The sequence below is a fragment of the Eptatretus burgeri genome, chromosome 3 (assembly GCF_056783735.1).
Source record: "Eptatretus burgeri isolate ZD-2024b chromosome 3, Ebu_testis_v1, whole genome shotgun sequence".
Taxonomy (NCBI): domain Eukaryota; kingdom Metazoa; phylum Chordata; class Myxini; order Myxiniformes; family Myxinidae; genus Eptatretus; species Eptatretus burgeri.
The window spans coordinates 55,421,737-55,446,736 of NC_140963.1; the positions used below are offsets into that span (position 1 = coordinate 55,421,737).

General features: G+C 42.7%; 1 protein-coding gene across 7 annotated transcripts in view; it reads right to left on the reverse strand.

Annotated features, from left to right (window-relative positions):
- LOC147029950 (protein Aster-B-like) overlaps positions 1-25,000 on the reverse strand; it is a 261,828-nt gene that overhangs the window by 98,971 nt on the left and 137,857 nt on the right. For 6 of the 7 annotated variants that reach the window (XM_085873485.1, XM_085873489.1, XM_085873482.1 and 3 more), the window contains 3 exons: positions 23,976-24,321; positions 14,417-14,437; positions 14,248-14,271 (listed from right to left, as the gene is read on the reverse strand). In XM_085873485.1, the coding sequence (XP_085729611.1) occupies positions 14,248-14,271; positions 14,417-14,437; positions 23,976-24,321 (391 nt within the window). The remainder of the gene's footprint in view (positions 1-14,247; positions 14,272-14,416; positions 14,438-23,975; positions 24,322-25,000) is intronic. The other variant, XM_085873483.1, reaches the window with a different exon arrangement.

Here is a 25,000-nt window from a genome sequence, read left to right on the forward strand (position 1 = left end):
GAGGTCATTAAAGCCATGATATAATTGGGGTGGAAGTTTGTAGGAGGGCATTCAAAAGGACATTGGAATGGCATATTCATTAGCAGCCTCGAGCTATGGATTTTGTTCATTATAGATTTTCAGGTACATTTGTTATATGCAATTTGTTTCTTTTTTTTGTATACATTGTTGAGGCTTGCATGAGAGCTAACACACAGAACGTACAACAAGGGGAGCAGGAGACAAGAGGCGCAGGAGAGGGAAGAAAAAAAACAGTGGGGAACAGAGACATTAGGAGATCTGTGGAAGGGAGAGGGATGGGGCGGGGTACACGGGGTAAACAAGATGGACATTACAGGGACTTTCAGGTCTTTACATGTCAGGGACTTTCAGGAAGGAAAGCAGGGAATTTGAAGGAGGTGGGTTTGGGGTGGATTAGCGGGGGTAGAAAAGATCGTGGTTTTGTATGGGGGAAGATAAGAGATGGTGGTGAACAGTTGTTTTGAAGACCTGGAGGGAAGAGTGGGATTGAAGAGATTGTGGAAGTTTGTTCCAAAGGCAAGAAAAAGAGGAATCAAAGGATGAAGGTGAGCAGTGAGTCTTGATTTTGGTAGTTTTACCAGAAGGAGGTTGCTGGCGGACATTGAGCGCCCGAAGGAAATATAGGGGGAACAGATCAGAGACAGAGCAGGAGGTCAAGGCCAGAGAGGAGTCTGTAGAAGACAGAAAGACCACTGACCTGTCTGTGGTGAGAGAGTGAGAGACCCAAAGACTCAGCTTCATTGTGGGAGATACCAACGATCCGAAATGCCTTGGTTTCCACAGTGTGAAGCCAAGAAAGGTGAGAGAAGGTGAGAGGTGGGAGCACCAGCCCAGAGGGGAGAGCAGTACTCCATCAGGCTGCGGACAAAAGCTTTGTCTGTGGTCAGGAGCTCAGGTGTGTCAATAAAGGACTTTGCACGATTGAGGATGCCCAGTCGGCGACTGGCTTTGGAGGCAAGCTTGGAAAAGGGGCTTTCCCAGGAAAGATCATGGCAGATAGTGAGACCCATAAGCTTGAATGAAAGAACTTCAAGAGGATTGTTGAGAAAGTAGATGGGAGGGGGGGGGCATTCAGATGGTCCTTCAGGAAAGACATTGTGCCACATTTGTCTGGATTGAAAGACATGTTCCACATGTTGGACCAGCTTGTGATTTTATCCAGATCTGCAGAGAGCAAAGAAGCTGCTGCTTACTGGTCTGAGGGATGATAGATGGTACAGCAGCGGGTGGAGTCATCAGCAAAGAGATAAAGAGGATTTTCCAGAGTCGGAGAGATCGTTTATGAAAACCAGAAAAAGAACAGGGCCCAGAACACTGCCTTGAGGAACTCCAGCCTGGACAGGAAGAGGGGATGAAAGAACTTCATGAAGGGCCGCACGTTGGCTGTGACAGGAGAGGAAGTCTTCGAGCCATGAGTGGAGATGTCCTTGGATACTATAGGAAGAGAGTTTGGTGAGCAGGGCAGGGTGCCAGACCGTATCAAAAGCACACAATATGTCTTGGGAGATTGCTCTGATTTTATGTCTGGCATCGAGGATCTCCATCCATTGTTGGGAGAGCAGAAACAGCGTATCCAGGGAAGAGTGACCTGGTCTGAATCCTTGTAAATCCTTCCTAATTCCTTGTAAATCCTTGAATCCAAATTGATGATCGGAAATCAAGCCATTGGAGAAGAGGAAAGATTTAATGTCTGAAGCGATGATGGATTCCATAACTTGAAGAAGGTGATGATTTGGAGAAGGCTGATTGGTCTGTTGTTGCAGGGAACTCCTTTTGCACCTTTTTTAAGCCGCTGTCACACCTTGACGCTTTAGCCAGCGTATGGCAACGTATCAAAATGTATGTAAAACGCTGGCGTACACTGAATTATTGATGTGTTTTTTCAGTTGTTGGTGTATTCATAACGAGTTGGACGTATGCGTAACGTATTAGTAACGTACACAGAACGTTTCGATAACATATAGATAACTTATACCAACGAATGCTTAGCGTGTTGTTGGCGTTCACAACCTATGCCCAACGATAGTCTAACGTATGCATAGCATGTGGCAGCGTATCGCCGACGATCACGTGGCATAGCCTATTAAAAGGCTGCGGCTCGACGATTCAAATCATAACCGCACTAGACATCGAAGTGTCAAGGCTGTCACACCTTGACGTTTTAGCCAGCGTATGCCGACGTATGAAAAATTTGCCGAATACGCTGGCACACGTCGAATACGTTATGGGTAAGTTTTGTATACGTTAAGAGCACGCTGACATACGTCGTAGTACGCCGAGCTCGTCGACAAATTTTAAGCATGCTCAAAATTTTATGATGTATGCCAGCGTATGACGCACACGTTCCGCATACGCTGGCCATAAGTTGTAGGCACGTTATGCAATCGTTGACACACAGACACACGTTACTTGTAAGTTACTCATAAGTCGAAACACGTCCTGGTGTATATATATATATATATACACACACACACGTCATAACCTCCCAATGGTCGAGGTGGGAGGAGCCTGTTCAGTGTTCAGCTCTCCAATTGGAGGTTGCAGAGTTTGAGGCGGAGCTGCTAAAGCTGTTGTAGAAACTCCTTCATAACCATCTGTGATCATGACATGAGTTCGTGTTCCTCTTCTTCTTTGCACAAATATGCAAAGCGAGTGGACAAATTCTTTTTGCCGACATAACATTGGGTCCATGGAATGGAGAAATGTCACTTCTCGTATTCGGAGATGCGTTATACTTCATCCTCGACTCAATATCTTGAATGGATCCACATTATAATGTTCAGCACAGTTTGCATTCTCAATCAAATGCCGTCCAACAGCAGATACACACGACGTTGGGATTGATGCTAGGACCTTCCTACAAGCACGTACCGCCTGTATTCGTGTACCAATTGTGTTTTTCCTGATGGACAAAGGGACGTGCTGTTTGATTCTGTCAGTCAGAGTCTGGGTAGTTCTGCCGACATACCCAGCATCACATTAGCACTTTAACTCGTATATAATATTGCTAAGTTTTGAGGCAGGCAGAACATCCTTCTTAACTGCAGGAAGCAGATGTTGAGAAGTAAAAATCACTCTTGGTGCAATATTTACTGTATATATATATATATATATATATATATATATATATATATATATATATATATATATATATATATATATATATATATATATATATATATATATATATATATCTTCTTCTTCTTTCGGCTGCTCCCGTTAGGGGTCGCCACAGCGGATCATCCGTATGATCCGCATAGTGATTTGGCACATGTTTTACACCGGATGCCCTTCCTGACGCAACCCTGGTCGCCTCTTACGACCCAGGGATATGGTACACCTATTTTAACCAGGGTATACACCGGCCCAGTATACTGGTACTCATTTCGCCGACCTCGGAAGGATGACAGGCTGAGTCAACCCCCTGGTGTATTAATTCAGTGGCCCAACGGGGCTTGAACTCAGGACCTTTTGGATCCCAAGCCGCTGCCCTAACCACTGCGCCAACACCAGGCTTATATATATATATATATATACACATACACACACACACACACACACACACACACACACACACACACACACACACACACACACACACACACACACACACACACACACATACATACATACATATAGTATATCATGATATACTGCTAATTCCACCTTGCTCATCATAATATACTGCTAAATCAACTTTCAAACGAGAAAATAGAATTTAGCACAAATGCGTTGATGAATACGCCTCGGCACAGGTAAAGATCCTCCTCTGAAAGAGATATAGTGGTTTACGGGTTACAATACCTTTACAAGAGAGAAGGATCCCTGAATAAATAAATAAATAAATAAAATAGGCCGTGCAAATGCTAATGGGTGGAGTGAGGAGGATGGCGACCTTAATATTTGCTGGATTGTGCTCCCAACCCTGGATGTAGTCCTAAAGTTAATGTCCTGCAAATATTTCAAAGTGCGGAAGCTTCCTGATTGCCAAAGTCTTGAAAATGGACCAAAATGCATGGTCACTGCAAACTCATGCAATTATGCAACATGATCAATCCATCCATCCATTGGGTCCACACTATATGAAGATTGTTGATGCTGCCAAACAGTCTCCTGGGCTATTGGGCACAATCTTGGATTGGGTCCCCACTCCAACGCAAGATACTTGAATGGCTCAATCATCCCAGCAAGGTGGTACTCACTTTGCAGACCTCGGAAGGATGACGGGCTGAGTCAACCCACCTGGTATCAATTCATCGGCCGAACAGGATATGAACTCAGGACCATAGGATCCCAAGCCCACCACCCTACCCATTAAGCCAACACCAGGCATACATGAGCAATGATGACCTTGAAGAGCCAGATTGATGATTACGATATGTCTGATGATGACAACATTCATCAATGATTATAATTAGGACTGTAGTGGATTTGCCAAGATTGTTGCAGAAAGATTTGCATCGAAGAACATTGACAGCAGCGAAGTGGACTTGCTTTGTCCCACTGTGCGGTGGAATGGATCGACTGTTGGTCTTTATGCCCAGGGACTTGCTTTGGCCAGTCGTGCAGTGGAGTGGATCGGCTGTTTCAGCGGCAGTTGATCTTTGTGCCCATGGATTTGCTTCGGCCCACCAAGCAGTAAAGTGGGTCAGCCGTTTGGGCTGTGGTTGATCTTTGTGCCCATGGAGTCGAGGAGGTCCGAGCATTGGAGTCGAGGAGTGTATTTGCGCAAGCGTGACGAGGATCGAACCGAGCGATTTTTGTGACAGAACTGAATGATTTTTTGAACTGTAATTTTTGTGAAAAGCGTTTACTTGTTGTAAGCTGAATAAGCAGAAATTGCATGTAATAAGGAGAGTGGGGAGAGTGGGACATAAGAAAGGGGAAGGTCAGGGGGGAGGAAGAGAAGAGGGAGGGAGTGGGGTGGGGGAGAGGAGTCGAATGTGGAGGGAGAGGGGTGGGCAGGGAGGGAGAGGTGGAGTGAGAGTGATGTGGGTACATAAATACAGTATATAAAAAAACCCCTCAATTTGTGCCATGCGTTGTGCTTGCAGTTCAAGGAAGAGAGATTATATAAAAATATCAAATTACAACTCTGCTGAAAAACAGACTTTCCAAATGCCCAGATAATGCACAGAGAGAAAAACCTAAGGTTGAACTAGGTCAAAAGCTATGAAATTTTGCAGCATAGTATATTACAGTCAGCTTTTGCTTCGAACCTCACAAAACACCGTGGACTCAGGATGGATTTTAAACTGGGCTAATGAATGGTTAAACACAAAATACAAAAAGGCTTCATCAGATAATTTGCATTATTTGTCAAGTTCATCTCAAGGACATCACACAATGAGGAACTATAAAATGTATATGGGATCACAAAAATATACAGAGCACGTAACAACCCACTAAAACAAAGTGCCAGTACTGCACATTCCTGTTGGTATTCAGAAAATAAGCAGATGCACAAACTGTAGCATTTCACATGATGAATATGATTGCAGAAGAATGTCATGCTGTACTCGTTAAAAATTCCAAATAATTTCTGAGTTTGTCGCATGATTGGATTTTTGATTTCTGAACTCAAAGGACCACGAGACACCCTTATGGACAAACAAGAGCAAACGCACAAGGACAGAAGGGCAAACTATCTTAGATACCTTCAATGCTCGATTCATTCACCGTGTTCAACATTTCTCATTGACATTTAATCCACCTTTATTCGTTTTAACGAGATAAGGCTCAATATTATCGGAATGTTCTACGCTGAGGCCGAAGAATCAGGCCTAGTGCTCTTCAATCACAAGCAGATCAGTGGCATGCGTGTTTTTTTTTTAACCACTTCTCCTCTGGTCGAGCTCCATCTGCTCTTTGACCGCTCCAACCCTGCCCAGCAAATCCAGGATGTGTGGGTGTTTTTGCATGTGCCTACTTGCATATGCTGGTGTGCCTATGCGCACACCCACATGCGCACGCAGCACCTATGTGTGCGTGCAAGCGTATCGACTTAATGTTACGAAAACAGATTCTTGTGAATATAATTGTTGAAATTACATTGTTTATTAATTAACGTCAGGAGTAATTTTATGAAGGATGTCAATCCTACATTATTGTGCGATGTAATATTGTTGCAAACTATGTAAAGCATGCATACTATGCATGTCCTCAGGGTTTTCCTGCCTGCACTCATTATGTCAATGTATGTGTGACTTTTGCTGGAATTGATCTTTCGGCCGGTATAATGGCGGGCAATTTGCCTGCAGCTCTTATATATAGGATTGCTGTATTTGGACCCTTCCCATTCTAAAACTGCTATTACTCTGCAGGAACCCTCCAGTGGGAGATGTCAAACATAGCTGCTAGCAAATCCAATCAATACTCAAGCTGCTTCACAAAGCAGCAAACACAAGCACACACGAACCCCTCACTTCCTTTACTGACCCTACGTTCTCATACTCATCTGCTCCTGGGCACTGTAGCTTTCTCACCTGAGAAGGTGGAGAAGTTTCTGGCAACCCTCGACTGATTCTGCAACAGACCCTGACAGTATCAGTGCACACATGTCCTAAAACCCTGCTCTACTGCTCTTGCTCATCCTCTTTCTTCTCTATACACCAAATCATTTTCTCTTCATCACCTTCCATATACTAGAAATCAGCAAACATCACTGTAATACACAAACATGGCACAAACACCAATCCTCTTAACTACAGGCCTAATAGCTAACTTCCCCTTATAAGCAGTCATCGAATCGATTATTGCAGTTGACATCAAATCCTTTTCTTCAATGGCCTGACCTAAGACTATCAGTTCTGATCTCAGACCTGGTCACTTCAACCTGCACATGCTGCTTCTGCTCCCTCAATAAGGGAGCCTTAGCTCTCCAAACAAAGACTAACTTCTCTCATAGCTTACTGACTTACTCCACTCTCGTAGTCAGTGTGTGGCTCTTTACAAGATCCTCTCATCTCCTCTCCCTGTCAAGACTGGAGTGCTCGGAGGCAGAGTCTTGGGCACAGTCCTGTTCCTCATCTTTATCAACGATCTTTCCGATTATCTGGAAAATCCTGGTTATCTCTCCGTTAATGACTCCACCCCTCTGCCGTGGTATCTCTCCTCCTTCAGCTGGACAGACAGCAGCTTCTACCCCTCTCTGAAGACCTTGATAGCATCCGGGGTTGGTCGAACAACACTTGGAATATGCCTTTCAACCCTGATAAATCCCACGCTCTCACTTCCTCTCTCCAAAAGGACCATCTAAGCAAATGTTCCAACTTACTTCCTTCACAAACTTCTTGAAGAGGGTCAATCGCTCAAATATTTGAGCCTCACCATCATCCATGGTCTTTCTTAGATAAAGCATATCTCCAAGTTAGCCTGTAAACAGCCACCAAAATGGCATCCTCCATCATACAAAATCTTTCTTTGGAAAATCTGAATTTTTCATCAACTTACAAGGCCTTCACTTGCAGCTCTATGTAACACTGCTTTCCCATTGGGCCTGGCATTTGGACATGTTAAAAGGTTCTGTGCTAAAACCTCTTGTGTGAAATGTGGAGAATCAGACCACTCCGATATAGATTGTAAAAAAAAAAAAGATAACACCCTGACCATGTCTTCCAAACCCAGTGAGGTGGTACCTAAGGGTTCGGCTGGTGCTATAAATGCTCTCTGTCATAGCGAAGCAATGGATGACCTATCTGTAGCAGCAACAAACAAAAAACAAAGAGGACCAGTGACTAATAATCCAGCGAGCATGGTAAAGAACATTGTTTTGGACAGACAGTCCCTCTGATGGCCCCTCACATAATGAAAGGAATAAAACTGTGGAGAAGAGGACATTAATGAGTCGAGTATCAAATTGTGCAACAAGGGATGAATGATCTGAAAGGTCATCAAGATAAAGTCAGCAGTGAAGCTAAGACATGAAGTACCACCAGACCTTGCTTCTGGTTCAGACCTATAAACCCAAGTAGTGGTATTGATCCAGAAATAAAAGTAGAAAATGTGGTTTTACAGGAGTGTGGAACTGGTGTTCCAACTCTGGGTGCAGAAAATGAACATCTGTGTGCTGGCGACCGTGTATCAGAGCAGCCTGAAAAATCTCTGGAGGTGCCAATACATAAGGCAGTAATGGCCGAAGAGTAATGTCCAGGACCCAGGTGGGACAATATTATCAGACCTGAATCTGACAATGATGATGTTGAGGTAACTTAGCTGTCACAATAATCAACAGGTCATAAACAGTTACCCCTCCTCCTCCAACTTGTGGTTTTTGTTAGGTGGCAAAACCTATAGACACCGTAATGTCATATTAAAGAGCACTTTCCTGATTTGGTTTCATTTATCCACATGGCAAAGTTTATAATTTTAAACCCTGATGATTCTGACCTGACAAGATCACAGTACCATGGGCTCAGGAAATTCATTACGAAAGCAGGGTTTGAGTGTTCTCAGCTACACGCTGAATTCATCAAGAAAGAATTAAAACGATCACTCTCGCAACTCTAAATATGAATAGTGGGAGTGGAAGCCACATCCTCAAGGTTCCAATGAAAAATGTATTCCATCGTGAAAAGGTAGATGCAATTTTGTTGCAAGAAACCCATATTACACCGAATGTAAACACGATTGGTGTCATTATAATATAATGGACGTAAGCCTGGAACTTCTAACACACTTTTCTCCGAACATATTCTGATCATACTCCCAAAATCTTCACATTATGTGTTCCATGTATTTACGCAGGTGATAGCGGATTCAAAAAATCGAATATAGATAGAATTTTCAAAGAGGGAATCGATGACGTCACAATCAGCAGCGTTCGGCGGCAAACCGACGGCCGGGCCCCAGACGACGTGCTTTACTTAAGTAAGTCCATGAGTTCAGGACGTTTGTTCAACTCAGCATTTACGAATTTTATCCTGCCATGTTGTTAATCTGTTGATGGAGGCAATATAGAAACGATGAATATGTCAAATCGTTCGTGTTACTCATCCGGCACTATGTGCCAAGGCCAACAATCTAAAGCGACCGGTCTCAAACGCTACCATGGGCACCCAGACACGCCACCAATATGAACTGAGCTGTTGAATGTGGTGCAAAACATCCAAAGAAACTACCGTAACCGAGTATTGTGATCCGTCCTGTCCCTCATACCCATCGCAGATGGGTATCTGCCAGTCTTTTTAAAGGGCAATGCTTTTTCAGTAATTTGTCTTCTTCGTTTGCTGAAGGGCAATGCTTTTTCAGTAATTTGTCTTCTTCGTTTGCTGGAGTTGATTTTTTTCTTAAAACCAGGTACAATAATATGTGAATAATGACATTTTCAGGATGCCTTAAAAAGGTCGGTTTAGCTCTCTTGAATGAGTATAAAACTTTAACTAGATATCTGCAATCACAAGGCAGTCACTAAAGTTAAGCCTCTGCCAGCCCCGGCCAGGGGAAGATTACCCTTGGCCCGTGACTTAGACTTACGCTTGGCCAGCGAACCAATGATGGCAATAGTTTTTTCAGACCACCATACGATTTTGACCTTCCTCATTTAGGGTTAGAGTGTAAATTAAGAAAATGTCTCCTACGATCTATCCATAAAACTCAACATCATGAAAATCGGAGGAAGATTATTCAAGTTATGATCAAAAAGTGTTTTATGTTACTTAGGTCACAATCCAAAAAAAAGGCAGGTCAAGAACACTAATCAATATCAGGTACACAACTTGCTATGATGATGCAAAAAACTACAAGAGTGGAGCTTTATTGCCATTATTGATGCAAAATTTATTTTTGAAAGTCTCAACCGAATCCGAGATACAGCTCGGACATTGGCAGGAAAATCTAAATGGTGGTTTAGTATTCCTCAGGGTCTTAGACATAGACCTTTAACCCAGAGAGGCACGATGTAAATTAAGTGTAAATGCCGCTTGCTATCTGGAAAGGTCAATTTCCTTCTGATTGGACAAAGCTTCGTTAAGTTATGGTGAAAAATGTTTAAATCTATAATTAGGTCATGACCTTAAAATTAGGTCAAAGTCAAAAATAGGTCAACCCCACATACTTTCTATTTACATTATTGATGCAAAATTTCATTCTGAAAGTCCAAGCCGGCTCTGATATACACCTCGAAAATCATCGTAATGCATATTAAGTTGTTTAAACTTTCTTTATGGAAGATCATGATTTGTAATGCTGGCTACCACCTGGGGTGCAATAACATACACATTTACAAACAGAGATATGTGGTCTCCCCCCACACTTTGAACCTACTCTTCCAGATATGCAACCCGGGCAGAAACCATACTTTGGGTACTCTTCAGCGACATGCAAAATTTGGTTGGATTTGCTTCAGTCGTTTTTGAAGCATATATAAATATACAAATTCACTTTTATAACGGTTTTACCAGCCATTTTCATCATTATTTTAATCGATTTCACAGATGAGTATTCAAATTCACTCATCTTCACACCTGCTGGAAGAATTAACATTTCATTTCAAATTTGAAGCATTCAATTTCATTGATGGGAAGGAGTGAATTATGTTTTGCCAGTCAAAATCATGTTTCCTCATTCAATTGCAAAATTTTAAACACAAATTCCTTGTCTTACCATTCAATTTCAAACCAAATGTTATACACTGACATCAGATTCTACTTGGCCTTGTCTTTTTTAACTGCTGTGCATGGTAGGTCTACAAAGTGCTGTTGTTGTTGTTGTTGTTGTTGTTGTTGTTGTGCTTCTTGTTGGTGGTAGATTTTTGAAATGGGCACCCACTGGTCAGACAGCTGCCTTTATTTGACCCACCCACATTTGTCGTTTGACGCCACCCATCATGGTACCCAGATGAAATAATGCGGCCGCCATCTTAATTTTGTGGTGGGCCGAACATATCAGGGCTGAGGCCTCTGCCGATTATACACTGCCAGGGTTTGTTGCATCAAATTTCCATTGGCTTTGTTTGGGTCGAGTGTTATTCACGATGAGGGATCCCAAGAAATGTAATCGTATGTCAAATAAAAATTATTAGTCAAGTTTAATCAAGAGGAATTGAGTGGACAAAGAAGGTGAAAAAAATATATACATTATGTGTCTTAGGTTGTGACCGCAGTGCAGCAATTCTTGTTCATTTATGAGCAATCTATTTCATGTTTCATAAATTCAAAATCAAAACAGTCACTGCTTGGTTCACTTCATGTTATGCCTTTTCTTGCTGTCGAATGCATTTTATCCAAAAATGCAACAGCTGGATATACAGTTGCTGCAAAAGTATTCATCCCCCCCCATCCCCTCCAAAGTTTTCACATTTTGGTGGCACCTGAGTTTATTTAATGATGTTTACAAATCAAACTTAATATAAAGCCTTCACGAACTACTCCAAAGTGGAAAAGCTTAAAAACTTCAGATAAAATGTGAATAAGTTCGATTAACAGAGAAAATCAGATGATTCTCAGTTACATAAGTATTCAAACCCTTTGTCTAATTAACTCCAAATCACTTCAAGAGTAAATTATTTGTTTGAAAGGTTACAAAATAAGTTTAATAGGTTTCATCGGAATATAATCAGTGGTTTAACTTAAAAAATAATCTCCCCACTTATCTGAGTTTTAAGGTGCAACTCACTTGGTCAACCAACAAGGCAAACATGAAGACCAAGGAGTTTTCCAAAGAAGTCAAACATAAAGTGGTGGAGAAGCACCTTTCAGGAGAGGGTTATAAGAAAGTTTCAAAGTGACTCATTATCCCTTTGAGTACGGTGAAATCCATCATTAAGAAGTGGAATATGTATCATACCACTCAGACTCAGCAGCCGGACAAGCAAGAAACTGGTTTGAGACGTCACTGCAAATCCAACAATGACTTTGAAAGATCTGCAAGACTATGTCTGAGATGGGGGTCAGTGTTCATCAATCAACAATATCCCATTCCCTTCATAAAGCTGGCCTCCATGGACAGGTGGCAAGAGAGCCAATATTGAAAAAGACATCTAAAAGCTTGTATGGAGTTTATGAAAAAGCCTCTTAATAACACTGCAGGCAATGTGGAGAAAATTCTTGTGGTCGTACGAGGCAAAAATTGACCTTTTTGGTCTAAATTCAAAGCTTTACATCTGCCACAAACCGAACACTGCACATCACCCAGTTAACACCATCACTACTGTCAAGCATGGTGGTGCCAGCATCACGTTATGGGGCTACTTTTCATCAACGGGGACTGGCAAGCTTGTCAAGATAGAAGAATGGACAGTGCAAAGTACAGGATAATCCTTGATGAAAACCTGCTTGAGTCAGCCATGAATGTGAAACTGGGAAGAAGATTCACATTTCAGCAGAACAATGATTCCAAGCACAAAGCTAAAGCCACACTTTAGTGGCTGAATAAGAATAAAATGAATGTTCTTGAGTGTCCCAGTCAAAGTCCTGACCTGAACCCAATTGAACATTTATGAGACTTGAAGGTTGCAGTCCATCGACAAATCCATTAAACTTGGCAGAATGAGAGCAATTTTTCCGTGAAGAATGGGCAAAGATTTCACCATCTCACTGTGAAAAGCTGGTAGAGATCTACCCAAAATCACTCGTAGGAGTTATTGCTGCAAAAGGTGCTTCCACCAAGTACTCATCGAAGTGGCTGAATACTTTTACAACCAGTGGATTTTGATTTGTACATGTTTTTTGCAGGTATTCCTGACATGTAACCTCCTTCAACTATAAGAGAGTTTAGTTTGATCTCTTCAGTTGCGAAGAAAAAAATTCATTTGGAAAAGTTGTTTCTACATAATTCAAAGTTCATACAAATGTGGCATTATTGGTAGGGGGTGAATAATTTTACAGGCCACTGTCTATTGATATATCTTCTAATATATAAAGCTCATTATAACCACTATGCCTGGTGTTGACTTAATGGATAGGGTGGGAAGGGTTGGGATCCGAGGGTCCAGAGTTCAAATCCTGCTGGGCCATTTAATCAATACCAGGTGGGGTTGACTCAGCCTGTCATCCTTCCGAGGTCAGCAAAAAGAGTACCAGCTTGCTGGGATGATTGAACCGTTCGAGTACCCTGCGTCAGAGTGGCGACCCGTCCAGGATTGTGCCCAATAGCCCAGGAGACTGCTTCGGCAGCACCAACGCTCTGTAAAGCTATTATATAGAGTATGGACCCAATGGATGGATTCTAACAACTGACAAAGATCGGTACCTTCCGGGTGATGGCATGCGAAATTTCAGCTTTCTACAACGGACATCGAAGCTGAAACACTGGGAAAAAAATCACAGAACTATTGGAAGGTGTCCATAAATGAAAATATAAATAAATGAAAATAAATAATTGAGAAAATAAATGCAGGTGAGCAATCCGACACAATGGGGAAGCACAATAATTTTGCATGCCGACAGACATCGAAGCCGATACACTGGGAAAAAAAAACAACAACAAAAAAATATATCACAGAACTGTCCGAAAGCATCCAAACATTAAAATATAAATCAACGAAAATAAACAAAATTGAAAGAAAAACAAATGCAGGTGAGTGACCGTTATTGCTTACAATGTGTTAGTATACCCCACGGATATATATAGATAGATATATATCTTTATAAATATATATATATATATATATATTTTTTTTTTATCATTCCGCTGACATTTATATTTCCGGTATTGGCTGTAGTACAATCCTACGGAGATGTAGGGGGCTGTAGCTCTGCTATGCTCATGCCTAACAGGCAGAGCTTACGCAACTCTACAGACAGAAAAACCTTAAAAAAATAAAAAATAAATTGTACAAATACACGTTATAAGAAAAGGAGAGAAAAGTCTAGTCTCTTCCCCTCTCCTGCTCATTTATTCCCTTGCCGGTTTTGCCCAATTGTTGCCCTGCTACCTCACTGTCAATTTAACCTTGCCAATTTTCCCTTGCTCTTCCAGAAGTACAACTCTTGTGAAGAGAGGAAAATTTGATTTCTTGAAGAAGTACATTGGTACATTATACAGTACACTGGTTTCTTAACCGACCACATGTCTGTGTCCATCATGGCAAAAAAGGCAGCACGTGACACAGTTGAGGGTGTTTGAGAAAGAGCATACCATGGTGTGAAATTAAGTGCGTTTAGGACAGCTCCTTACAAGGCAGCACATTAGTGTAATGTACCAATCCACTAAAGTAGAAAAGCTAGGAATGCATCTCTAATCTCAGAGGAAGGTGCCGAGTGGAATATAAAAGACCAGCAGGCTTACTCTGAGAATGAGCTGCCTCTCGTGCTGCGTCGAAGAGTCATGAAAAGGAGAAAGGAAGAAAAGTGTCACATGTGGTCAGTGGAAACCCAACCCAGTCCCAACTCTGCCTCCCATGTTCCCCACAAAAACTGTGGGTTCACGAGACGCAGGCAGGAGGTGGCATACTTACATTGTACCAGCTCTGGCTCTTCTGTTGGCAGTGATGTGGGGTAGGTTTGGGGTAAGGAAACAAAAGGAAAACAAAAATAAAATTAAGGGTAATATAAATTAAATCATTTGTAAAACTAAATTTATATACTGATTAGGCCAAAATAAATTGATATTTGACAAGACTTTAGAGCAACTCACATCATGTTGGTTCTGGCCCGTTTTCAATTCTAGACAACTTATCATCTTTTTTTTCCTTTTAATTTCACATTCTGGAACATTTTTCATTCTAGAACATTTCACATTCTAGACAACTTATCTTTTTTTTCCGTTTAATTTCACATTCTGGAACATTTTTCATTCTAGAACATTTCACATCATTTCTATCATTTTTCTTCATTTTCTGGACCACTTATAATTACTAGAAATATCCCGCTACCCATGGGATCGAAATACCCCCCTCTCTCTGGCAGGGTGGAATTGCAAGTCTTCACAGCTGGCTTGTAATCGCTAGCCTCTCCCACCACCACCAAGTGGCGCTATACAGTACACATTTCTAGTTGTCTCGTTTTGTCAAGTCGTGGCTGACTTCTCGGTGGCATTCATGATCAGATTTCTCCAAACATGCCTATCCTACACTGCTTCCCAAGCCTCTGGTAGAGACAGCTTGGTTGTACAGCCTTTACCCCATCCATCCAGTGTACACAAGGTCTGTCTGCCTCTTCCTCTTATTCTTCATTTTCTTCCCTCATTCTTCCTCAGCTTGAATGATTTCTCCAGACTTTCGTTCTCTGCACATATGATGTGTCCAAAGTATGATAGTTTCTGTTTTAGCATCAGCGCTTCTAATGCACATGGTGGTCTAATTTATTCAAGAACCGATTTGTTTGTTCTTCTTGTAGTCCGTGGAATTTTTAACATTAGTCTCCAACACCACAGTTTAAAACTGTCAATCTTCTTTCTTTCTTCCTTTTTCACTGTCCATGACTCGCATCCATACATTGCAATTGGAAATACATTCACATAGAAAATTTGATTCCACCCTCACCTACCCCCATACTTTCTTCTTCTCTTCCTCTTCCCTTCATAAGGAGTGAGGTTTGATGGCACCAAGCATCTGCCCTGCCTTGACCACAATACTCTTTCACCTCCCTCTGTTCTCAGCCAACCCTCTCCACTCTACAACCACCGCTACTTTACAGATATCCCTCCTCACACAATCCACCCATCTCAACCGTGGTTCACCACCTTTCTTCCTACATTGCTCCCTCAACCTATCCCGCTCTCTCTGCCATTCTCTCTTCCCCCATCTGCACCAAGTGTCCAGCCCGTCTCAGCCAGCATGCATAAATCATAATCGTAATCCTACTTAGCACAAACAATTATAAACTAGGACACTTGGTAGAGTGCATACCTCCGTCACGCAATGCCTGATCCACAAGAACATATCGGGCCCAATCAATTCTTGAAATACCATGCTATATATCGTTTTTGGCCCCATCTCTCAATGACGAAGAATCACTGAAAAAATTCTCGGATTTGGATTCGGATCTTTACCAAAATCTAATCAATTCATCCTTGCACACACCAAGACTGTCCGCCAAATTTTGTCGAATCGTCCATAACTTTTTGAGACATCCTGCTCACAGACAGACAGACAGACAGACAGACAGACAGACAGGGGTGAAAACATAACCTCCGTCCACCTTCGGTGGTGGAGGTGACGACATATTTTGTTTCCGTGCAGCTCAATGACACCATGTTGGTCGAGTAAGGAATGTCCATCCCCATCTCTTCCAGTGTTACAATTTCGTTCTGTTCTGGTTTGTCTGCCTTTTGTTTTTGCCGCCTCAATATTTGCTCGTGTTAAATAAACTTCAGCACACAATGGAAAAATACCCCACCCCCACACTCGGAGGAAGGCTCATCAGCCCCGAACCCTCATCTTTGCCGTGCTCCTCAAATAATGGGGATGGGAGCACAGCAAAATTTCCTGCAAATACTTCGACCCTTTTAAACTTTGGTTTATTAATTAAATTTGAAACATCTTCTGAACGAGATGTAGTGGTTCTTTTATGGGCTATGGTGATACTGTAATACTTTTGTGAGAGAGAAAGACCTGTGGGAAAAAAATTCCCCACCCTTTAATGTGACTTGTCCCAGAGTGTTACATACTCTACGAACACGAGAGGGCGTCTTCTGCAAAATTTGTATCCGAATTACAAGGCCTGGCTACCATTTTAGTCCCGGATAAAAAAACAGCAATGGCGAGCGATGTCGCCACATGTTGGCCAAGTGTAGTTTCCATCCAAACATATAATTTGGTAGAATATCTAATTATGTTATTCCCATGATGGGCCTTAGATGAAACCAAATTCAAGATGCACCAATTGGAGGAAAAGAAACAGCGGTCTTTCGTATCACGAGTAACTTGTAGGTAGTTCAGTGTTTACAGTAGACTAAGCCTGCCCTAGTCTGTAGACACAAGTAGCATCAATATACGTGTGATTATGTCAGAAGAGAAAGCAGACTGGATCTGGACATGGATGCACCTATTCATGTGCTAATGAGACCTTGATTATGCAATTTGTATGCGACTCCACGCGTCTGTTGTACGACATGACCAATGCCATGTGATGATGAAAAATCATGATTCGGCCAGGGGTCTAGGTTAAATCATTGTTACACAAACTTAAAAGTCGAACACGTACAGTAGTTATTGAACCAAGCCAGTAGTGGTATGATCTATTTAGTATTTTTCATTACCACATGGCATGGGGCATGTGATGTGCTAAAAACAAAACAGAAAAACATTCGACACTTTGGAACATTTTAAATAACTCAAGAGTTATGGCTTGCACACAAGCAAGCTCGGTTATGCACCCCAGCTGGACAGACAGACAAACAGACAGATAGACAGACAGACAGTGAAGGGGAACTCAAACAAAAAGTGGTTGTAGTTGGGAAGATCCATATTTTAAAACTAGAAGGGCACTCTGCCACGTAACGCCTGATCCACGAGAACATATCGGGCCCAACACATTTTTGAAATATCATGCTACACAGTACGATATCGTTTTTGGCCCCATCTCTCAATGGTGAAGAATCACTTTAAAATTAAATAATTCTCGTATCCAGATCCGGATTCGAAATCTTCACCAAAATCGAATCAATTCTTCCTTGCCACACACCCAACATGCCCACCAAGTTTCATCCAAACACGTCAACAACTTTTTTTGAGATATCCTGCACACAAACAAACAGACAAAAACAGATAGGGGTGAAAACATAACCTTCTTCACCTTTGGTGGGAGAGGTAATGAATAGACCACCAAGTCATCCACCTACAACTGGGAAGGCATCCTGTGTTGGTTGTTTTCCTGAAAGTGGGGGGGGGGAGGGGGAGGAGGATCACGAGACTGCAATGTGCAGATAGTTGGGGGGAGGGGGAGAGGTACAATTAAATTAGATCACTCCTCTGGCAAATCCAGCTGAAGGCAGAGGTTTAAGGATTCGGTTTCTAAGCTTCAGGAAATCTAGCTAGTTTTGGAAATACTGCTGGATTGTCGGGAAGACCCAACTGGTTCATTAACCGCTTTCAGGATGGGAAGCAATTTGCCTGCCCCACCTGTGATGCTAATTCACTCATTGTGGTGGGCCTATTCCCTTCCCTTGTTACAGATTCTTCTGAATGATTGTGGGTCTGACACTTCTTTACTTGCAACAAAACACATATGCACGCACACACACAGGTGGATACTTTGAGACCTAGTAGGTTTCCGTTCCATCTCCTGAAACCCACCACGTGTGGAGATAGCAGCCAACAACAGCAACTTGCACACACATAAGCGTGCGGACACACGGACGTGCGTACACACGCACACAAAAACTTTGAGACCTGGGAGGACTCCATTCTACCTTCTGAAACCCACAGATGGAGATAACCAACAAACACGCACACATACATAGTTTCGTGCTGGCAGAGGTATGAATAGCGTGTGCGGACCGTCTCAACGTTTGGAGAGTTCACATCGTAATATACCGTATGGTGAACGAAAGGTGGTGTCGAGCGAACAAGGGAGGGGGGAGCAGTACCCCATCCCCAAATGAGTGATAGCTTGAATTTATCCCAAGTTTTAACTGTGTGCTGCTGAGATGTGGATGTTTTTCTGGTGCAGTTTTGGGACAACAACTCAACAACAACATTTCATAATTAATCTGTCATGTAGATCATGTAAAACAAGATGGAAATAAATGGGGGTCTAATTTATATGGGCTCTTCTGCACCCCCTTCCCACATACTGTTTTTTCCTCCCCTTACTCGACTTATGGTACACTGCCCTTGCCAACACATCACAACACCTGCCTTTCAATGCTCTATCTCAACGAGTTTATTAGTACCATTAGGTATGTATCCCTGTTCCATCGTCTTTCAGCTTCAGCACCTTGTACCTGTTATGGTGAAATTACTTGAACGGGTATGAATGATTCAAAGAGATGGGAAAACAATTAAAGAACTATGCAGACGCGGTATGTTGATCAATTTTGGTGAACCACATCTGTTTTAGTTCTTGTCAGCATTAATAAGTTTGGTCAACAAGTTTTTTTTATCATTTCAATGAGATAAGAGTAAAGCCTTTACCACATTATCACACTTCTGGGTTCTCCGAGCTCACTTGACCGGAATGGAGCATGCACCACCACCGTTTAATTTGGGACATTATATTTGTACACGCCGAATGGGGAACGCACACTCCAGTTACCTCTGCCGGAGAAAGGAGGTTATGTTTTCACCCCTGTCTGTGTGTGTGTGTGTGTGTGTGTGTGTGTGTGTGTGTGTGTGTGTGTGTGTGTGTGTGTGTGTGTGTGTGTGCGCAGAATATCTCGAAAAGTTGTGGACAGATTCGGATGAAATTTGGTGGACACGCTGCGTGTGTGACAAGAACAAACCGATTAGCATTCGATTTTGATTAAGATCCGGATCCGGATCCAGCTATTAGAATTTTTTAAAATGATTCTTCACCATTGAGAGATTCGGTAAAACCGATATACTGTATAGCACGAAATCTCAAAAGGTCATGAGCAGATTCAGCCGAAATTTGGTGCACAGGTCGTGTGCGTGACAAGGCCGAATCAATTTGATTTTGCTGAAGATCCGAATCCATATCCGGATATGAGTTTTTTTAATTGGTATTCAAAAAAATGCATTGGGCCTGATATGTTCTCATGGATCAGGCATTGCACGGCGGAGGTATGCGCTCTACCGAGTGCCCGTCTATTTCTAATATGTAATTATATGCTTGTGATCAAAAAAGACAAAAAAAAATTTGGTCTCATTCTTGTTGATGTCAACAATGTTTAGCCAAAAGAAATAGGCAAGAGAAAATAGTTTTAAATATAATATGTAAATATAGTAAACCCTCGATCACCTTGACTGAACCACATTGTCAGCATAAGCGTTTGCACGGCCAATCATCATCATTTAACAACCTTTTCCCCCATCTTAAGGGCTTGGTTGAATGATAATGTCCGTTTGGTTCTTTCATTTGCGTCTTCTTTCTTCAGAGACCTAATCTTTTCATATCGTTCAGACATTCCTTCTATGTTTTATTTGGCCTGCTTCTTGGTATTTTTTCACGTGCATCAACACTTACCATCTTCTTAATAGGTTAAATCACACAACTCGGATGTATTAAAATAAGATATCATGGAAACCCAATGAGGCGCAGATTGCCTGTACCAACCATGCCAGGTGTTTTTTTTTTTTGGTATTTATTTAATACAGAGCGAGAACGGATCAGGACTCAACAGAACAAAATGAACAGCACAAGGAGAGAGAAACACACAACAACAAGGTTGAGGAACAAAAGAGAGAGAGAGACTTCGAAGATAAGGGATGCGAGTCATTAAAAGGACGAGAGGAGGACACAAGGGGTGAACACGATGGGTACAGAAGCAAACTATCAGGAAGGAAAACGCGAGGGTTGGAAAGAGGTGGGCTTGGGCAGAGTTAACGGGGGTAGAAAAGATCATGGTTCGGGACAGTGAATGATCAGAGATGATGGCGGACAGTTGTCTTGAAAACCTGGAGGGAAGAATGAGATTGAAGAGAATATGGAAGTTGGTTCCACAGGCTGGGGGGGGGGGGGGAAAGAAGAACAAATGAGTGGAGGTGAGCAGGATTCTGTATTTTGGGAGTTCCACCACAAGGTTTGCAGACCTTGTCCATCATGCAGAAACCTGCAAGGGAAAAGGGGGAGGGAGGTACAGAACGTGGAAAGAGCAGAGAGTGCAAGACCAGAAAGGAGTGGGTGGACAGAGAGGCCACCGACCCGTCTGTGATGTGAAAGTGATAGGCCCATTAACTCAGCTTCATCATAGGAGATTCAAATAATGTTGAAAGCCATGGTTTCCAAGGCATCAAGATGAGCATGGGGTGCCAACCCAGAGGGTAAATCAGTACTCCAAGCTGCAGATGAAGGCCTTGTAGTTTGTTAAATGTTCAGGTGTGCCAAGGAAGGATTTAGTATGATGGAGGATGCCCAGACAGTGACTGGCTTTTTTGGACCACTTGGAGGTGTGCTTTGATAAAGAAAGATCATGGCTGATGGTGAAGCTAAAAAGTTTGAGTGACTGAACTTCTTTAAAAGGATTGTTGAAAAAGTAGATGGGAGGGTTTGCCAGACTGTCATTTCAGAGAGAGACAGTGACTCTGTGGGATTTCTCAGGATTGAAAGCAAATTCCAAGTGTTTGACCAGCTCATGATTCTATCAAGGACTGCAGAGAGGAATGAGGCTGCTGACTGCCTATATGAAGGATGACGGATGCTACGGCAGACGGTGGAATCATCAGCAAAGAAATAAAGAGGATTTTCCAGTCAGAGAGATTGTCGATGGAGATCAGGAATATGAATGGGCCCAAAACACTGCCCTGTAGCACTCCAGCCTTGACAGAGAGAGGAGATGAAAGAATCATGTTGAGAGCCACATGTTGATAATGACAATGGAGGAAGCCAGTAAGCCACGAGTGTAGTTGACCTTGGATGCCATAAGTAGAGAGTTTGGATATATCTCAAGCATTCAATGCAGTCTGGCCCCAGGTCTTGCTCTCCAGAGAGACTGCCCTGATCTCATGTGTGACATTGAGGGCTTCCATCCATTGTTGGGAGAGTTGAAGCAGGATGTCCAAGGTCAGGTGATCTGGTCTGAAACCAAACTGATGGTCAGAGATCAGGCCATTGGAGAAAAGGAAGGATTTGATGTCCACTACGATTATGGATTCCATGACCTTGCTGATGAGTGAAAGTAAGCCAATAGGTGTGCAGTTAAGGCGATCAGTTTGTGCACCTGATTTATGTAATGCAGTGATGTTGGCCGATTTCCAAGCAGATGGAAGACTATGGCAAATTATGAAAATGATGAAAAGGGCAGAAAGACGACGTGCAAGAGCAGCAGAGCAAGTTTTTAGGACACGTGAGCCGATTCCGTCCGGTCTCGTTACAGAATCAGTCGAGGGATGCAATAAACTTCTCCACATTCTCAGGTGCAAAAGACACACAGTGCGGGAGAATTTTGGTGTGACTGGGTAGGGTGGGTACAGAGAGTGAGGGGTGAGGGACACAAGATTTGGAAGCAAACACTGAATTGAGGCATTCAGCCTTTCCATCAGCTGAGTCTGAAGTGAGGAAAGGGAGCATACTCCAGAGACAGACTTAACAAGACACCACAAGGTCTTAGAGGAGGGAGACAAGTTTGAAAGTTCAATCTTGAGGTTGGACAAATATTGTTTTCTGGCTCTTCTGAGAGTAGACACACACTTGTTGCGTGCTTTGTGGAATGAGCTGAGATTGTTTTTGGTTGGGTATACTTTCCAGAAGGAGAAGGCAAGTGGTTTTAGAGCAACTGCCTCACTACAGGATTCAGGGAAGGAAGAAGGTTAGAATAACTGAAGATGAGATGGGATTGATCCATGCATGAGAGCAAATCTGTGGAAGAATTCTCAGGCTGAGTTACTATCAAGGGTAGTAGATATAGGAGACCAGTCCTGAAGTGTGATGGCTGTTTGCAGTTCCTGCCAATTTTTTTGAGTGAACTACCAGATTTGCCGGCACCGAGGCTGTTCTCTGAGAATCGCCAGAGAGATGTTGACCTTTGCAAGCACATGATGAAATGAATCAATTGGATCAGAGGAAGAGCAGGAGACATAAGTGGGGAAGTAATGAAATCTAGAGTCCAGGTTAGTGAGTTAGTCCCATGGATTCACATAAGTCATTTGCTGAAGCGCCATAGTTGGTGAGAGATACGAACACCCAACCAATTAGCATGGTGACAATTGAAATCACCACATGTGAGGAAGAGAGAGTTGGGATAAGTGGTTGAAAGTTGGTCCATGTTGTCAGAGAATGATGTAAATGGAGTCGTAACTGTTTGGAGGACAGTTTAACAGACAAACAAGATGTGAGAGCGGTGGGGAAGTCACAGCCAGAGGTACTCCTGGGGTTTGGGAGGTGTAAGACCAGTTCACGGACAGTGAAAATTAGAGTTCTTGATATACAGTGAGACTCCGCCACCAGGAGGGGTGTCAGGTCGATCAAACCGGAGGAGACAATATCCAAGAGGAGGAGATTGGGACCATACTCTGTGCAGAGTGTTGGTGCTGCCTAAGCAGTCTCCTTGGCTATTGGGCACAATCCTGGACGGGTCACCACTCCGACACAGTATACCAGCATGCTGGCACTCATTTTGCCGACCTCGGAAGGATGACAGGTCGAGTTAACCCCACCTGGTATTAATTCAACAGCTGAGCAGGATTCGAACTCAGGACCCTAGGATCCAAAGCCCACCACCCTAACCATTAAGCCAACACCAGGCAATATCCAGGGAGAGACACGAAGGAGTCAGGGACGTCCTGTGGGAGGAAGGATTCTGTTAAACAACTGATACTTGGTTTATCGGCAGCGGCTGGGATTGAGAAATCTGTTAGGTTGGAATGGAGGCCTCAAATGTTTGAGGATCACAAGGTTAGAGACAGGGGGAGGAGGAGGAGGAGCTGCTGAAAAGTTGCAGGAATGTGGAAAGGAGCAAGGATAGGAGGCAGGTGAATCTGGCAGAGTGTGGAACAACAGGCTTGGTTGATACCCGCCACCCACTTTCCCCACACAGCCCGCACCCTCCCAACCAAGTTTGGCTGATATCCTGTTTCAGCAAATGTCAATACATTCAGGGATACCTTGGGGTTTCCTTCACCAAATAATGTTACAGCAAATACTTTTCTCATCTGGCCAGATTAAAAAAAAAAAATCATTTTTCTTAATCGGCAGAATGGACAATTACTAAACTTTGCAGCTTCTGTAAAATAAGTTTCATAAATATGCATCAAAGCCATGTTTAACTCAGGAAGTTTTGATCCACATAACAAATCAACATTTGGAGAGAAAACAAAACGACAAAGTTATGGTGGTCGATACAGAAAGCAAGGAGGAAATGAAAAAAAAAATGAAAGTGAGGAAACAAAAAGTGAGAAACATTGGAAAGTGAGAAATTTAAATGATAGCGGGAACTAAGCAATAAAGAAAGGACACCTTGTTTCCTTTGCTGCTTCGTGGCACAGTGGAGGGTCCAGGTAGACGAAGGGTCGCACCACTGCCCTCAGGTGATGCAAGGGGGGCCGGTGGTGGGGTGGAACTTTTTTCTGAACCAGGGTCTGAACCCTTCTCCACCATGATCAGGAATGATGGTACTGCACCTTCCACACCTGCTTCTGGTAGTGATAGTGATGGAGTCGGGGTAGATGGACGCCCTTCACAGATAGCAACCGTATGAGGTTGGAGGTCAGCAACAGTACTTGAAGAAGGAGGTGTCGGTGATGGGGCCAAAGATCGCTTTGCCAGGACAGGAGAGCAGCTTGGCGTGTTGCGAGGAGATGACCTGCAGGTAACAATGCCACTCATTTCATTCAATCATCATCATCATTTTGATATATAAAACAGTGTGAACAACATGTCCAGGTTTTTTTGGATACAAAGTTGAGGCTCATGGAAGAGTGAGAATGGTTATCAAAAGAAAAAGATCAAAAAATCTCCAAGAATATGTGGAAGTCCAACTGTTAGTTTGATGTCCAACACCCAGAACTCGCCATCGTAAATTATTGACTCAGTTTATGTCCATGTAAAATCAATTTGTTCTGAACGAGCCTTTTTAATGACTTCGATATTGACAACCAAAAAAACCCACCCCTACCTCCATTAACTAGTCTACACTGTCTACTCTCTACTCTCGACTCTCTACACACACCACACACACACTTTCCTCTCCCCTTACTTACACCCGAACCTCTCTCATCTCTTCCAAAAATATGTCCCCGAACAAATTTAATGAACAAGTATCTGTACTATAAAATTGAATTTGTACACACGGTATATATTGTTACGTTTGTAGGGGAGGGGTGGTGATATATTACCAGAGAGCAGACAAGAATGCATAGAGTAGCATGGTCCGTGTACGATTAGTGAGCCCATCTTGATGTAATATGTGAGGATGTGTCAGCTTAAGGATCATTTTGTTTGAATGTGCACCAGACAGGGGGTGGTGTGTGGTAATAATTAGT